General features: G+C 42.6%; 1 protein-coding gene across 1 annotated transcript in view; it reads left to right on the top strand.

Moving 5' to 3' along the window:
• LOC124623028 (zwei Ig domain protein zig-8-like) overlaps positions 1-17,106 on the top strand; it is a 566,694-nt gene extending 549,588 nt beyond the window's left edge. The window contains exon 6 of the mRNA XM_047148820.1: positions 16,844-17,106. Coding sequence (XP_047004776.1) covers positions 16,844-16,968 — 125 coding nt within the window. The 3' untranslated portion in view covers positions 16,969-17,106. The remainder of the gene's footprint in view (positions 1-16,843) is intronic.
• Positions 17,107-17,398: the final 292 nt, after the last annotated feature.

Genomic DNA, 17,398 nt, shown 5'->3' with positions numbered 1-17,398 from the left:
GGACCTGACAATATAGATATACTCGCAATCTTCTTCAGATTAGATACTTTCTTACTCGTACCTGGCGCTGGAAGGATACCAAAAGTGCCAGTAATATTCAACAAATCTTTATAGACCAGCATACGTCTGCGACGGCAATATCCAAAACGGCGAACCATTCTCGTATGATGCTATTCATATAATGAATGCGCGAGGTTGCATCAGCAGCTATTTATAGTTCAAGATCCAAGCGCACGCTGCTTAGTCGCCTGTAGAAACTCGTCCCCACGGTTATCAGCTCCATGTTAAATAGCACTGGCAAACTCCGCGGCACGGTCCTAGTATTTTTAAGGACGAGCCGCGGCGTTGATAAGACGATTGCGCAACAACATACAACTGTTACATAAGATATCTACTGTGAGAGGCCACTGAGGAGGGCCAGGGGAGCAGGATACTGAGTGAGGTGTGGTGCTACAAAAGAATAAAATCGCTTCTCGGCTTTTGGCAAGATCAATGTGTAGTTTTTATTAATGATAATAGACCATACAATCACCAACAAATTTACAATCTTCCATATTAGATGTACCACTTATTTTTGACCAAATATAAATTTTTTCGTCGGAATTAATCTTACGCCTAGACCTACAATTAAGAGACAATGAACCATAAGGTACTAAATAAGAACCTTCATTAATAACAATAATTTCGGACAGATGTACAGTACGAAATGCCAAAACTTCACGAGATGTAAAACTTTCCAATCCAGTCCTAGAAGCATCATGCTTTACAAATTGATTCCAGAATGACATTACACTATATAAGATCTGAAAAAGGCACTGTCCCATTAACACATACCTACGCCTCCCTGATCAAAACCACGTTCAACAAAGCTAAAACCGCTGACACAAACGTTATATTCAACATCCTATTCCACTTCCTTCACCCGCTTCGAAAGGTTCTTTTAACCAGTTGAGTCCCAACAACATGAAAAAATGTTATTTAAAAATTTCCACAAAATTTACCTTCACAGTGAGCAACCAATATCAGAAGAAACTGACAAAAAGCGAACACTCAATTGTTTCAGGTACGTGGTTTCGCTTTGGAACCACTGGGACATACAGTTTTCAACCACATATCATTTAATATGATACATTTGAAAGCAATTTCGCATTATTCCTAGATGCAGTCTCAAATTTCTGAACGCCTATGAACTCATAATGCCCAAAACAAATTATACTCCTAAATGAAAAGCTAAAATGATCCTAAAATTTAAAAAAAATTATAGTAAAAGTACATATTGCTCCAGTGGTTTCATATCGAAAACACTCATAAAATCAGTAGTATGAACTCAGATTTACTTTACAATAAAGATAACTTATTTTCGCTGTCAATAATCTTCTCAATATGACTACTATAAAAAAACTACGGGGCACAATCTCCTACAGTCATGTAACACAGTCTCCGCACAGACTGTTGCTTTGAACACCGTAAATGCATGCTTAATGCCTTTTTCGGGGAACTGCCTCAGTGTACCACTACATGCCTCTGTCTTGCAGTAGCGTCATAGGTTTCATGCCAAAGGCACTGGCTGTTCATAACAAAATTAATAAGCCTAGTTCTCCCTGCTCCACAATGACATACCAAGAAACAGTGTCCACTAAACGCCTGTTGGCAGGCTGTGAAGCACAAGAGTACCGGTACGGGCAGACTTCTGTGCGATCTGAATAGGACCTCGACGCGAAACAGGTTATTAGTACGGAGTTCCTGTTTTTGGTCGAGCTGATGAGACATATCGCTTAATTTGTCTTTCGAAGAAATGGTGCGGTTGATGGATGCGGACGGAACTATTTGCATCCTCCTGTCGATAATGGCACTACGAAATTAGATGTGTGTGTCCAAAGCCCCGCCATTATTTTTCTTATAAAAGAAAAAGGAGATCTGTTTAAGTGACAAATAGAACTCTTGTTCTTCGTGTAGAGGAGAGTCACAGAAGACGGTGAAAGTAGAATTCAGTTTCCATCTCTTAGTTACTTTAAATAATAAGCTGTTCAATACCTAAAAATCTCGAACTTTGTATCTGCAACTGATTCGTTGAATCTGAATCGGTCTATACTTGGAACTACCGGTATTATGACTTTCCGTACAGTTGCTGAGAGTGGAATAGCTATAGAGCTAATCGAGCTTGGACTCAGCTCGGTATGAACTGAGTATTTCAAATAGACCAGTACCTCGTAGATTAATTCTAAATCGCTTACTCACCGTATCATCAGATATGACCATTTCGCACAACGATACTAGCGGTGTGACATCTAAAAGAACCTCATTTGTGGGAAATCACGTATGAGGATTTCAGTAGAAACTTTGTTTTTTTAAATGAAAAAGAATGAAAGAATTAAAGTATTAATGATGCCATGGCTGAAATGAGAAGTTTAAGTATTTAACTTTCGCTGAGAATATAGTCAATCGAAAATTTATTACTATAAGGTTTTCGTTAATCACCAAAAAATTTAGATTTATCACATAGCCATCATATTATTGGTTATGAGTCGTACCATTTTACTCTTATCAAGAAATAAAGAATTTAAATAAAAACCAATTATCTTTTCAGATATAATTACGTATAAGTTGTCTTTGCAATGTACAACCATACCTAAGGTTTTATCTACGTAATTATTGGAAGTGTAAGTCGGCACTTCTTTCCAGTCATTAATGATCTGTTTCGTATTTTCCGGCGGATTCAACTTAGTTTTTCATGAATTGAATATCTTTTTCGTTTCCTCTCCTTTTCTTGGTTTGATCTGTCTTTTCCTTTCACAAAGACTTAACCTTTGAATATTTGACTGCTTTATTATCTTCACTGTAAGAGGTGCAGTGGAATGACCCAAAGGGAACTTCTTGGCGAACCGTTAACATTTTCACAATTCCATTATTAAAATTGTTAAAGTCTGTGGTAATCGTGAAATGTTCCCCGTGATCACTCGAAAAGTCTTCGAAATCCGTGAAATCGCCACATAAAATGTGGCGGATTCTTCTTCTTGCTTCTAATCAGTGAACATGTTAGTGTGGAATGTATACTCGGCCTGACTTAACTTGATCACCTTATCTCTGTTCCAACTAGTGAACGCTCTCCGTCTCCTCCATTTTGAGTGTACCCATTCATGAGGTATTTATGGGCAACTGACTTAATTTTCTTGAATTTATACAAGATGTACATATAGATGACAATTGTATACCTTTTTATTTGTTGAGGCCAGCAGTTGTTTGAATAACATATAAATTCTATGAATTGCCATTGTGTGAATTCACAGTTTGCGCAATTCTGAAGGCCTGTTTGCTTCCATCTCTTTCACGCCACGCGTACAACGTTCCTTATTTCATTCTGTAGTCAAATATTTTCGTGTTTTGTTAGGCAGTCTACTTTTGTAATAGAATATTAAGATGTTTCCTTTAGGGACAGGAAGCTCCGCTTGTAAATAATGGGCACATCGGTGTCTGGAATCAGTTAACACGTTCTTTTTCGACGCCTCCAAGATTCTTCTCCAGTTGGTATACATGATAACTCGTCAGTCTCTTGCTGCAAGATAATGTCATCAGAGCTTCCGTATGCCGTGTAAATTTCTCATTAATCTTTTTGGGCATGAGAAAAGCTTTATTGATTTAAGAGTCGAATATTTCTTAAAACGAACAGAGTACCATTATTCTTACCATTTCTTTTGCAATCTTTTACGCAGTCTCCGCAGACCCTCGCAACAGGTTTCCTTCTTATATAAACTCGTGAGATGTGAACGGTCCTAGAGAATGACTCTCAACGCAGGCAACTAATGTAAAGTGTGCGCGCATGCCTTTTTTAATGTTACCGTCAACACAGCCACAGTTATATTATCAGCCCGGAAGATCTTATAGCAGGAATACAAAGCTGGTTGAAATCTTTAGTCGGTTAACATCCAAAGTGCCCATAAACACTTTAAACTTATTCACGGTCCATGGTTTATCACTCACAGATGGTACGATTTGTAAAGTTTATCTTTGAAAACCTTCCATTCGTATGGATGGATTGCTTTATCTTTCCTTTGGTGTTATTATTATTTTCGGCTGCGAGGTATTCTTCATTGGTGATACCAGCTGGCCGGAGAGTTTGATCACAATCCGGGTGAGGGTTCTTTCTCAGTTGTTGGTCTTCGTAAGTAAAGAACTTCATGCTTTCGGTACACTTCAATGGAATCTTCTTTGGAGCTCGGCTTATTTGTTTCTGTATTTCCTTTAGCTGTCGCTGTTGTCCTTAGATGAATCGTATTCTGCTTCTAATGTCTGATTATAGTATCGTTCAAGCTAAATTAGAATCTTCTATGCTGTCGTCGCTATTAAGAAAGAGTTCATAGTTATCGTTGTCTGGTTGGAAGTAACTTCTTCTCTTTCAGCATTTGACTAGACGAGAAGACGGCAGAATCCTTTTTCCACGAGAACTAATTCTGCTCACTTATGGACCGCAAGCATTGAGCTTATTAGTAGCAGCACGGTGGCCCAACATTTCCACTGTCAGTATGTTTCTTAAAATTAAGGCAAGCACCTTTATTACAACTTCCCTTTATAGTTTTATCTGTTCCTTCCGTCTTTGGCAGCCGCTGTTTCTGGATGGTCCTCAGTGTTTTGTACCTTGGCAATCAAAATCATTTTTCAGCCTCTCCCATTGAAACCTGGGATTGACATGTTGATTTTAACGCCAAAAATACTACAAAAGCAAATATAAGTAAATGTAAAGGAAATTATGCCTTTAGAATAAGTCAACTTTTCTGTTTGGTGGAACGTTGCAAATGAAAATAACAGACATGAGAAATGCTGATAGTTCGACATGATTAGAGAAGTAATGCGAGTTTCTAAAATCCTGACGGCGAGCAATGTGAAAAGCACAAATTCAGTACTCTAGTAACATGGTAATTAGAAAATTCTACGGAAAAACGACAAGCAATGAAACAACTCAAATCTCAATCTACTACACAGTCTACTACACAATGGCTTGGTGCCAGCTAAGGGATTCCTAATAGTCACGATGCTGGACAAGCCGATCCCCTCTTTTTCCTCCAACTGTTACAAAAACCATCGCTCGGCAGGTCTGCACACTAAGATAATCCCACTTACAAAGATCTGTAGAGCGCATTCCGCACTATTTGTTTATAGTGCTAATTAAAAATTCGTATTTTTTTGAGATGTCACACTGATAGTGCCGGTGTCCGATTTGTGTGCTACCTACGCACAACACAGGAAGACAACGTCAGAGCTAACATTCAACTAATAATCTTATCTGATTTAAAACGATAGTTTTTGAAAGCATATTTCCTGATTAGCAGTACATTCTGCCCTACCGAAGGAATCTTCGAACTGCTGTTAAAATGTTCTTTTCTGCAATGCGTGACAAATTTTAAACATAAGTTTTTGGATAGTTTTCAAAAATATGTATATTGTCTCCCTAGAACGGAATAGTTTCTTACCAAAAACTGCCTGCAGCGCCTGATAATTATCTTCCACGTATGAGAATGAGAAACAGTCTTAAAACTTATTCCCGCTTTTGACAGAAAGACCTGTTGATAACCGAGTTTTGGACACGGCAAATCATTCCTAATATCTAAATGAAACTCACCGTATGAACGGGAGACAGAAGTGTAAAATAATGTGAACAGATTTAACATAATACGTAGAACAATTTACAGACACGGAGGGCAATTTACAAGCACGCGAAACCTAAAACACGAAGATAATCACGTAAAAATTACGAAGTGGAGCTTTGGTTACGGAATTTGACCCACATTCAGGAGAAGCGGTGTTCCTATTGTCATCCAGCCAACGTTTTTCGTTTTTCTGTGATCCCTGTAAATTGATAGATTTTTATCTACAGCGGCTGTTTCTTCCAAGAATTCGAGGTGGTTCAACTTTCTTATCACTTAGGAAGACAGAAAAATAGCTAGCAGTCGATTTTGCGACCTGTGTTCCTAATGTGAAGCCTCTTATTGCTTCATTTTCATTCACTTAGTCTCAGTTATCACAATGAAATCAGAAGCAGGTATATGTTGTTGGTTTACCACATCATGCAGTAAATATAAAAATAGTCTCTTGTCAGTGTGTGCTGTAGTGTCAGGATGAAATCATAAAAGGCTTCGAAAACAACTGAAAATAAATGACAAGCACAACTCCGTAGAACATCGATTAGTTGGCTGCCGACCCCTACTCCTTCCCTCTCCCGTCGTTCAAAAATCTGAGGTGTACTACAGCAGTTGCCTCTAACTGATTTGCTCACTAGTGTGTCCATCATAACGGTAAGGCCCCAGACACAGCCAATCAATTCGACTTATATTGAGCAGGTCGCTTGCGTGCAACCTAAAATGAAAAACTGTAAGAAATTTCGTCTCAATCTCCTCGTTTTCGAGAAAATTCTCCTAAAATCCTTGAAGCGCAATCGAATCAAATCTGACAGGATAGATAGATTATTGAAAACTGATCATTTTGCAGTATCATATATGGGATTCGCAAATGCATATTATCCTAGAAATCAAGGAAAGAAAAATTTTTTACTTCCGCTTATGTACCCGCAAGATGAACGCTGTGCAACGAAGGTGCTGCCTGGCGTAGCCACCTAGGCATGTGGATGGGGAGCAGAGAACCTTTCTTTGATCTAAAAGTAGATAATTTTTTTTTCATTTGTATTCTATCCGTTTTGAAACTGGTAGGAGTAGGAGGGTTAAAACGGTATGTAAATCAATTGCGGCACCAAGACAATCGACTGAATGCAATTTTCGCGCAGTCACACACACACACACACACACACACATACACACACACACACACACATGAGCGAGAGGGGATTATCGGAATGGAACGGTTTACATATACAGACACACAAATGATAATAGTTTTTAAGAAATGGGTGATTTATTCAAAAAGTAGTGCTTCATGCGGCCCTTATGGATACAATTGTGTAGCCTGGCATTGATTGACACAGTCGTTGGATGTCTTCGCGAGGGATAACGTGTCAAATTCTAGTGCATTAGATTGTAAAATTACTGAAGTCATTGGAGGGCCCTGCCCATAATGCTCCTAAAATTCTCAGTTGAGGAGATATTCGGCGATCGCGTAGGCCAATGTAGGGCTTGGCAGGCACGAAGACAACCAGGAGAAACCCTGATCGTTTGTGGGCGGACATTATCTGGCTGAAATGTACGTCAACAATGGTTTGCCTTGAAGGGTGGTGTGCTGTAAGGCTGACGCGAATGCCAACCAAACGGGTCATGCTATGAAAATATTGACACCCCAGACCATCACCCCTTGTTGTCGGACTTTATAGCGGCCGGCAGTCAGACTGGGATCCTACCGCTGTCTACAGAGACGTCTTCGCTGGCCATCGGGACTCATTGCGAAGCGGGGCTCCTCGCTGAAGACAATTCTTCTCCAGTCAACGAAATTCCTGGTCGAAGTCTTGTGGCGTTGCTACTTTCTTATAGATAACTCCGTCATTTGCCACAGTCTTAAAGATCTTCCGATGCTTTCTGCCAGATCATTGCCCGTCCGGCTAGACCCGCGGTCTAACGCGCTGCTTCCCGAGCGGGAAGGCGTGCCGGTCCCCGGCACGAACCCGCCCGGCGGATTAGTGTAGAGGTCCGGTGTGGCGGCCAGCCTGTAGATGGTGGTACGTGGATCCCCTTTTCGTACCACACTTAACCAGCATTTCTCAGATACCATAAACGAAGAAGAGGGATGGAATCATGATTGGTAGTCACAAATTAAAATTAAGACAGTTTATTGACATTAGGCCTTTTAAGGAATTTGCCAAATGTGCACGAGCCACTAGATAAAGCTTTGCAAATACAGTTAGAAACCCAACGTACTCAGTACTTAAATAAACAGTCCCTTAAAAGAAAGTTATAAAAAACCTAACGTGCCAGGCATTTCTAGAAACCTTAAGCATAGCAATTATCTATTACTTCACACAGCCACTTCATCAAACTCCTTAAAACCAGTTATTACATCAAGATAACCACACTTAAGATTCTTAACTAAAATACCGTTATAAACTTACTATTTCAATCCGTTAAAGATGCACATGTTAAAAGGTCAATTTCAAACTTAACGTTTCCGTGCACTAATACCCCTCGCTTTATTTTCCCTTTAAACAGAATTACTGACAAACTTCAGAAATTCAAAATCCCACATAAGATTTCCCTCAAAACGCATATAATGAAAACAGTTACCAATAAAGTGTGACTTAATACCACTTCAACACTAGTGCCAAACTAAGATCCAATTACATAACATAACAGAACCACTTACATAAAAAACTACACCAGAACCACTGATCTTTAATAATGAATGTTCACGTTGTAATGGTCGCCTAGTCGTAGATATTGCTAATTGCTATAATCGCACTATTTCACTCCAATTTACGGAGCTTGTTAGCACTTGATGTTAGGTTGGCACCATTAAAATGCATTGTGGTAATCGCTACTGCTTGCTGGATCGCTGCTGTGTCTCGATGCTGATGCTGGCTCTAAATCTGGTTGTCTAGGGTTAAAAACATGAGGTCCCGTGTTGATGTGCTTTTGATGACAAAGAACGAGCGAAACCAACAAATATGTTAACTTCAAGTATTTATTACTCTGGTGGCCATCTTAATTCCACTGTCCACCAAAGACCATGACACAACACAAAGTAGTACTTCCTTTACACGTTCTTTGCATTGCTTATCCACCTCAAACAATAACACACAAACACGCTTTACCAAAGTGACTTTCCGACTGCGTCCCGACCCTTCTTGCTGCTTGTATTTATAGCATTGTCAAAGAACTACTAAAAATAAATATAGTTTATAAGTCACATGTACATCTGTTATCATAATTTGTGCAGAAAATTTATTAATTTGCATCGAGTGACATAATTTAACATGTTATTAAATTGACAGACAGATTTGTTGACTTGCCAGAATAATTCTTTGCTACAAAAAGGCCGTTTTATAGAAGTTTGTCAATTGACATCTCTAATTTGCATAAATAAGTAAGTAACATGAATTATTAAGAATTACATTGGTTTTCGTCTAAAATAGGATTGATTACGTGAATACTGAGAGAAAACGCTCCTGGTGAACAAATAGGTTTCACTGGGTGATTTTTATTTAACGAGATCCTAAATACCTAAGATGGCCACTATTTTTGGTACTTCATATTAATTATTTAAGATAAACTTAGTGTTTTTACATGATAACATTTGCTATATCAGTGATCAAGTGATATTAACTTTTGTGTGGGTCAGTGATTCAGTATAATTTAATGGGTTGACTGTTTAAGGAGACATGTTGTGCAATCATTGTTAACATACACAATAACTTTTCTATAATCATAAATACTCGTTAAACTGGTTGAATTTGGAGGGTATCGCATACTTCGGTAAAGTAAAGCCTTTAATATGTTCCGTTACAACGTGCTCAGACGTGTTAATAAAAGACTACCAGAAACAGCCGCGCAAGGAACTCAGCAGATGCTATGCAATTTAAAGTTAAACCAGTTGCCAAAAAAATTGTTCAAATGGTTCTGAGCACTATGGGACTTAACTGCTGTGGTCATCAATCCCCTAGAACTTAGGACTACTTAAACCTAACTAACCTAAGGACAGCACACACACCCATGCCCGAGGCAGGATTCGAACCTGATACCGTAGCGGTCGCGCGGTTCCAGACTGTAGCGCCTAGAACCGCTCGGACACTTCGGCCGGCAAACCAGTTGCCAGTCGCTAATATTTAGGAAACAGGTTCGTATAAGAACAGGTTACATACAATATATATTTATATGCCTACCAGCTTAACCCACCTTGGTGGAAGGAAGTAAAATACTAAACTTTGGAAGGCGGTCTGTGAACAACTCCCGGTAGTGGCCAGGTTCTTAAACACTGCCAGGCCTAGACATCGGATGACATTTCACTCCCCGCCAAGGCGCTGGCACAATCAAAGGGTTTTGTTCGAATCACAAAAACATTCCAATAAGGAGGAGATTAGTGTTTAACGTCCCGTCGACAACGAGGTCAGTAGAGACGGAGCGCAAGCTCGGGTGAGGAAAGGATAGGGAAGGAAATCGGCCGTGCCCTTTCACAGGAACCATCCCGGCATTTGCCTGAAGCTATTTAGGGAAATCACGGAAAACCTAAATCAGGATGGCCGGAGACGGGATTAAACCGTCGTCCTCCCGAATGCGAGTCCAGTGTGCTCACCACTGCGCCACCTCGCTCGGTACATTCCAATAACTCTGAAATAAAACCTTTGTCTCGATATATGGGTAAGTGTGTAAAAGAACACGTTACGCTACTGACAAATTCGCAACTTTGACTTTAAGCGCCCGCCGTAGTGGCCGAGGGGCTCTAGGCGCTTCAGTCTGGAACCACGCGACCGCTACGGTCGAAGGTTCGAATCCTGCCTGGGGCATGGGTGTGTGTGATGTCCTTAGGTTAGTTAGGTATAAGTAGTTCTTAGTTCTAGGGGACTGATGACCTCAGATGTTAAGTCCCTTAGTGCTCTGAGCCATTTGAACCATTTGAACCTTAAGCATTTTACACATGGACAACTGTATTAATAGAGTGCTGCCTTTGAAAACGCCAACATAAAATCATTTGATTACAAGAAACACAGAGCACTAGTAGAACTTCTGAGAAAACTTTCAAATAACGGCCACCATTTAAGTAGGCCAACTGAAGTCTTCCACAGCATCTTTAAGTTCGACTATGAAAGTCTCACCATAATAATAAAATTTAAGTGCCTCTGAGTGCGTCGGTCAACAAAACACAATTACGACCACTTAGTGCATATCACGCACACAATATGAAAGGGCGGGTTCCACAGCTTCACTTCAAATGTTTATCCCAGCGAAGTAAGAGTACTTGCATCTCCAAGCTGCCCACGTCGCCAAAACGCCCGACCAATTTCACATCACAACATGTAACGGTCACCACGCGCGTTCGGCAGCCTTTGACACTCGTCTCCCAGCGAATCTCACGAGATCTCGAGGGTTACCCGTTTAAGGCTCATAACCCAATCGATTAACCAAGCGGTCTAAGGTGCTGCAGTCATGGACTGTGCGGCTGGTCCCGGCAGAGGTTCGAGTCCTCCCTAGGGCATGGGTGTGCGTGTGTTTGTCCTTAAGAATATTTAAGTTAAGTAGTGTGTAAGCTTACTGACTGATGACCTTAGCAGTTAAGTCCCATAAGATTTCACAGAAATTTGAACATTTTTTTTGATAACCCAATCCCTTCTCCCGCCAACCGGGAAGATAGGAGACGCGAGAAACAAAGATAGCTTTGCTGAACCACAATCGATTTCAGCGATACATGAACAAGATAACACTGGCGCCAGCTCACCACGGCTCATATGGTTTTTAGGCGGTTTTCATCTGCCCCGGCGAGTGCGGGCTGGATCCCCTTATTCCGCTTCAGTTACGCTATGTCGACGATTGCTGCGAAAACACAGTCTACATGTACACGTACACCACGCAAACATTTTGGGTTACATTCGTCTGGTATGAGGCGTTCCCAGGGAAAGGGGGGGGGGCTCTGGGGGCCTAACCCCATAATAACCCTCGGTTCGGTGAGGGGCGGCGGTGTGGAGGGTGGACTGCTGTGGCCTGTTGTGGGGTTGTGAACCACTGAGGGCTACGGCGGGACGATGCCTCTCCGTCGTTTCTAGGTCGCCGATTTAATATGCACACAATACACCACATCACATGACCATCGAAGATGTCTCTGAAGACAGCGGTAGGATTCCAGTCTGATTGCCGGCCGTATACGGTCCGTCAACAAGGGATGATGCTCAGTGGTGTCACTTCTGTTCATAGCAGGACGACTTTGGCTGGCATTCGCGGCACTCTTACAGCACAACGCCCTTCAAGGCAAACCATCCTTGACGTGCATTTCAGCCAGATAATCTCCTCCCCCCCCACCCCCTACCCCATACACACACGATCAGGGTTTGTACTGGTTGTCTTCGTGCCTTCTAAACCCTACGTTGGTCTACGCGGTCGCCGAATCTCTCCTCAATTGAGAATTTTTGGAGCATTATGGGCAGGGCCTTCCAATCAGTTTAGTAGTTTTACGATCTGATGCAATAGAATATGGAATGTTATCCCTCGCGAAGACATCCAACGACTATGTCAATCAATGCTAGGCTAAACAGTTGTTTCCATAAGGGCCGGAGCCGGACCAAATTGGTGAAGCATTCCTTTTGAAGAAATCCCCCAATTTTGGAAATTGTAATCATTTGTGTGTCCGTACATGTAAACCCTTCCATTCCGATAATTCCATCTCGCTCGTGTGTGTGTGTGTGTGTGTGTGTGTGTGTGTGTGTGTGTATGTGTGTGTGTGTGTGTGTGCGCGCGCGCGCGCGAAGATTGTATTCATTCGATTCTCTTGGTGCCGCAATTGATTTACATACCGTTTTAACCCTCCTACTCCTATCAGTTTCAAAGCGGAAAGAGTCTACTTGAAGATCAAAGAAAAGTTTAGATTATAAACACTAGCCATCCTATGATACTTCTTGGCTTCTAACTGAAATTATCCATCCCTCTCGTCAGTTTTGATTCGACTGCACGTCGTGAAAGTTAGAGGCAGTTTTCTGAAGAAATGATGCGGGATCGTGGTGCTTTGAGTCAAAATATCTTGGAACCTTAAATGTTAGAGTGTACACAGACGACCTGTTAAACGAGAGCCAAATCTATGAAAATGAATACAGGACAAAGCAATGAATTAAAATATGTACCAAGCCCGGGATTTGAACCCAGGACTCTTCTCATTCGGGTGATGCGCCGTCCTGACGCTGCTACTAATAGACGTTCAGAGATTACTGTACTACGTCTACCTCCCTAATGTTGTTGTTGTTGTTGTGGTCTTCAGTCCTGAGACTAGTTTGATGCAGCTCACAATGCTACTCTATCCTGTGCAAGCTTCTTCATCTCCCAGTACCTACTGCAACCTACAACCTTCCGAATCTGTTTAGTGTATTCATCTCTTGGTCTCCCTCTACGATTTTTACCCTCCACGCCGCTGTCCAATACTGAACTGGTGATCCCTTGATGCCTCAGAACATGTCCTACCAGCCGATCCCTTCTTCTTGTCAAGTTGTGCCACAAACTCTTCTTCTCCCCAATTCTATTCAACACCTCGTCATTAGTTATGTGATCTACCCATCTAATCTTCAGCATTCTTCTGTAGCACCACATTTAGAAAGCTTCTATGCTCTTCTTGTCCAAACTACTTGTTGTCCATGTTTCATTTCCATACATGGTTACACTCCATACAAATACTTTCAGAAACGATTTCCTGACACTTAAAACTATACTCGATGTTAACAAATTTCTTTCCTTCAGAAACGCTTTCCTTGCCATTGCCAGTCTACATTTTATATCCTCTCTACTTCGACCATCATCAGTTATTTAGCTCCCCAGATAGCAAAACACCTTTACTACTTTAAGTGTCTCATTTCCTAATCTAATGCCCTCAACATCACCCGACTTAATTCGACTACATTCCATTATTCTCGTTTTGTTTTTGTTGATGTTCATCTTATATCCTCCTTTCAAGACACTGTCCATTCCGTTCAACTGTTCTTCCTAGCCCTTTGCTGCCTCTGACAGAATTTCAATGTCATCGGCGAACCTCAAAGTTTTTATTTCTTCTCCATGGATTTTAATTCCTACTCTGAATTTTTCTTTTGTTTCCTTTACTGCTTGCTCAATATACAGAATGAATAACGTCGGGGACAGGCTACAACCCTGCCCCACTTCCTTCCCAACCACTGCTTCCCTTTCATGTCTCTCGACTCTTATAGCTGCCATCTGGTTTCTGTACAAAATGTGAATAGCCTTTCGCTCCCTGTATTTTACCCCTGCCACCTTCAGAATTTGAAAAATACAGACTCCAAAAATGGCTCTGAGCACTATGGGACTTAACATCTATGGTCATCAGTCCCCTAGAACTGAGAACTACTTAAACCTAACTAACCTAAGGACACCAAAATGTAAACTTTCACGGCCGGAAATATCATGTCCATTATAATTATCCGGGCTGTTATGCCGTGGTCGGTTGATGAATTCTGTGGTGATTCCCAACGTTTCGTCTCCGACTGCGGGAGACATCTTCAAGGGGGTCCGTAGCTTGGTGGAAGGTCCAACACACACACTGGCTCGCTACTGACTGCCGCTAAATTCCGTGTCCGCGCGCCCCCGCGCCGCGGCGTGACGTCACGTGTTTTGAAAACGCCAGTGCAATTGGCCGCTGTCCGTCGCCGTCGATCGCCGTTGCCATCACCCAGTAGTGGACGAGTGGTACACATCTTCTTTAACACCGGCATCCATATACCGTTTAATTTGACGCCCTCCTCCTTTCGGTTGAAATTATTTGGGTGTTTAGCGATTTCGATTGCCTCCCTGTAGAGCCTTTCGTAGTATCCGCTCGTGGCCGCTAGTACTTGCGTCTCCTCGAAACGAATATTGTGGTTCCCTGGCTGGAAAGCATGCTCCGCAACAGCTGATCGTTCCGTTTCTCCTCTTCTACAATTTCCCTTGTGCTCTTCCAAACGTTTAGAAATAGTTCTTTTGGTGGTACCCACATAAACATCACCACAGCTGCATGGGATCCTATACACTCCATATTTTTCCAAAGGTTTGCGAGCGTCCTTGGCAGGCCTAAGGTATTCCTGTATGTTCCTGGTGGGCTTGTAAATTACGGTAATATTTCGCTTCGTCAAGATCCTCCCTATTCTTTCCGTTACATTTTTAACAAACGGCAGGAAAACCTTAGATTTTGCAGTAGCCTGTACGTCAGTATGATTTCTGCCTGGCTGCCTCAACGCACGTTTTATTTCGGCGGACGAATATCCGATTTTCGTTAGTGCATTGTGGAGATGTTCCATCTCAGCGTCGAGCAACTCAGGTTCACAAATATTTCTAGCTCTATCCGCTAACGTCTTGATAACACCCCGCTTCTGTTGTGGGTGTTGGTTCGAATCCCGGTGCAAATAACGGTCCGTGTGCGTGGGTTTGCGGTACACTGAGTGGCCCAAACTACCATTTTCGTTTCTAAACACAAGCATATCGAGGAAATGTAGTTTGCCGTCTACCTCCTCCTCCATTGTAAACTGAATTCTTGAGTTTAAACTGTTCAGATGTTCGTGGAACCGGCTTAGTTCCTCCCTACCATGTCTCCACAACACAAACGTGTCATCCACGTATTGGAACCATACATTTGGTTTCTTGCTGGCAGTACCTAAGGCCTGTTCTTCGAATTTCTCCATAAAGAAGATTGCAATTACGGGACTTAGGGGGCTTCCCATAGCCACGCCATCCGTTTGCTCATAAAACTGTTCATTCCACTTGAAGTATGTGGTCGTCAAACAACACTTAAACAGCTCTAAAATATCGGCAGGAAAAATTCGATCCAGCTGTTCCTATACATCATTAAGTGGAACCATGGTAAACAGCGATACCACATCGAAGCTGACCAATATGTCCTCCGGCTGGACCACTATGCCATTCAATCTGCTGATGAAATGTGTCGAATTCCTTATATACGAGTCCGAACGGCCCACATGTGGTTTTAACAGCGTAGTCAAAAACTTGGCTAACGAGTAGGTTGGCGAACCAATGGCACTTAGTATCGGTCTTCACGGAACATTTTCTTTATGAATTTTGGGCAATCCATAAAGCCTCGGTGGTAGCGCAACCGAACTGCAGAGACCTTTCTGTACACTTTTTTATTAACCGCGACACAGTTCTGAGAACGTTGTTAGTGGGGTCCATATTCAGCTTCCTATATGCTTGCGGATCCAGTAGATCCGTAATTTTTCTCTGATAGTCGGCCACATCCATAACCACCGTTGCGCTTCCTTTGTCAGCTGGGAGAACCAAAATACTATCGTCGTCGTTCAGGAGTTTTAAAGCTCTTCTCTCACCCACAGTTATATTACTTTTCGGCGGTTTTGCATTGGCTAATATTCTCACTGTTTCTATATGGATTTCTTCAGCTGTTACAGAATCTACACTGCGAATTCCTGCTTCTACATTGGCTATAATTTCTTCCGTGGGCACAAAACGCGGATTAACAGCAAAATTTCCTCCCTTGGCAAGCACAGATGTCTCATCGTCAGATAACGAACGTTTGGACAAATTGATAACGGTCCGGGAAACGTCTAAATGCCGAACAGTCTGATTAGGTAGCAAATTATCAAACTTCTTCTTCTGTCTACTAGACGCCGTCAACATACGCTTCCCCATAGTATCATGCAGTAGTCTATCAATTTTATCCCAGTCACCGCTGCACAGTTTATTACTGATCGTAATATCGAGAGACATTAACTTAAAGTGTGTGTGTTGGACCTTCCATCAAGCTACGGACCCCCTTGAAGATGTCCTTCGCAGTCGGAGACGAAACGTTGGGAATCACCACAGAATTCATCAACCGACCACGGCATAACAGCCCAGATAATTATAATGGACATTACCTAAGGACATCACACAACACCCAGCCATCACGAGGCAGAGAAAATCCCTGAATACAGACTCCAATTCAAACCTCAGTTCATCATTGATGGTCATCTTCTTAACTTACATAAATACTGCAGAGTCTGTCCGACATTGGAACGTAATGGGGATCATTCTGCCTGTACCATAAGCGTACTTCAGATGAAGTAATATGTTCCAGAGAGATATTATGTCTTACATACATCTGTTCATTATCGTAGATACTGTTAATAGTTAATGTCTTTCTGGCCTTAATCTTATCATTGTCATATGATGTATGTATTTGTGTCACGACGACAGACGTGGTGTCCGCGCGTGGTGTGTCCCTGTTGCAGGCGAACACCCGGCGGCGATGCAGCACGGCAACAGTGGTCGGCGTTCAGCGCCGTCCGGCGGACTCTGCCTGGCTCTGGCTGCGTGGGCGGTGGCGGCCGCTGCCCTCGGCTCGCTTCTGTAGCCGCCTCCACCGCCCCCTCACCGCAAGACTGCTCCGAGTCGTCACCGAGAGCTGCCTCTGTCGGCCGGTGCCTCCGTCAGGAAACAACAGCTCGAGTGAACGCGTCCACCCGGTGCCACCTGCCGGCACCGCAGTATCCTCCGGACATAATCGATGCGCGGGGTCGAAACTGGGCCTGGGAACAGCCCAAGTTCGTGCCTCTTTGTGCGCCCATGCAAAAGTGGAGTAACGGTGCCGGGGAGGATGGGGAGGCAGCGAGGTGAAAGAAAGGCAAGAAGCATCGCGTGCGCACTGCTACCTGCGGTCGTGTGGCGTGTATTTCGGTAGCCGGCGGGCCGGAACGGTGCTACGGCGCCTCTAACGGCGAGAACGCACGCCAGGCCTAGCCGGGTGTGGCTTCCGTAACACCTCGCCTTCTCCGGACAGCACT

Source organism: Schistocerca americana, chromosome 7 (genome assembly GCF_021461395.2).
Source record: "Schistocerca americana isolate TAMUIC-IGC-003095 chromosome 7, iqSchAmer2.1, whole genome shotgun sequence".
Classification (NCBI taxonomy): Eukaryota; Metazoa; Arthropoda; class Insecta; order Orthoptera; family Acrididae; genus Schistocerca; species Schistocerca americana.
Note: the sequence above shows the minus strand (reverse complement) of the source record. Positions and strands in the feature narration are given on the sequence as shown.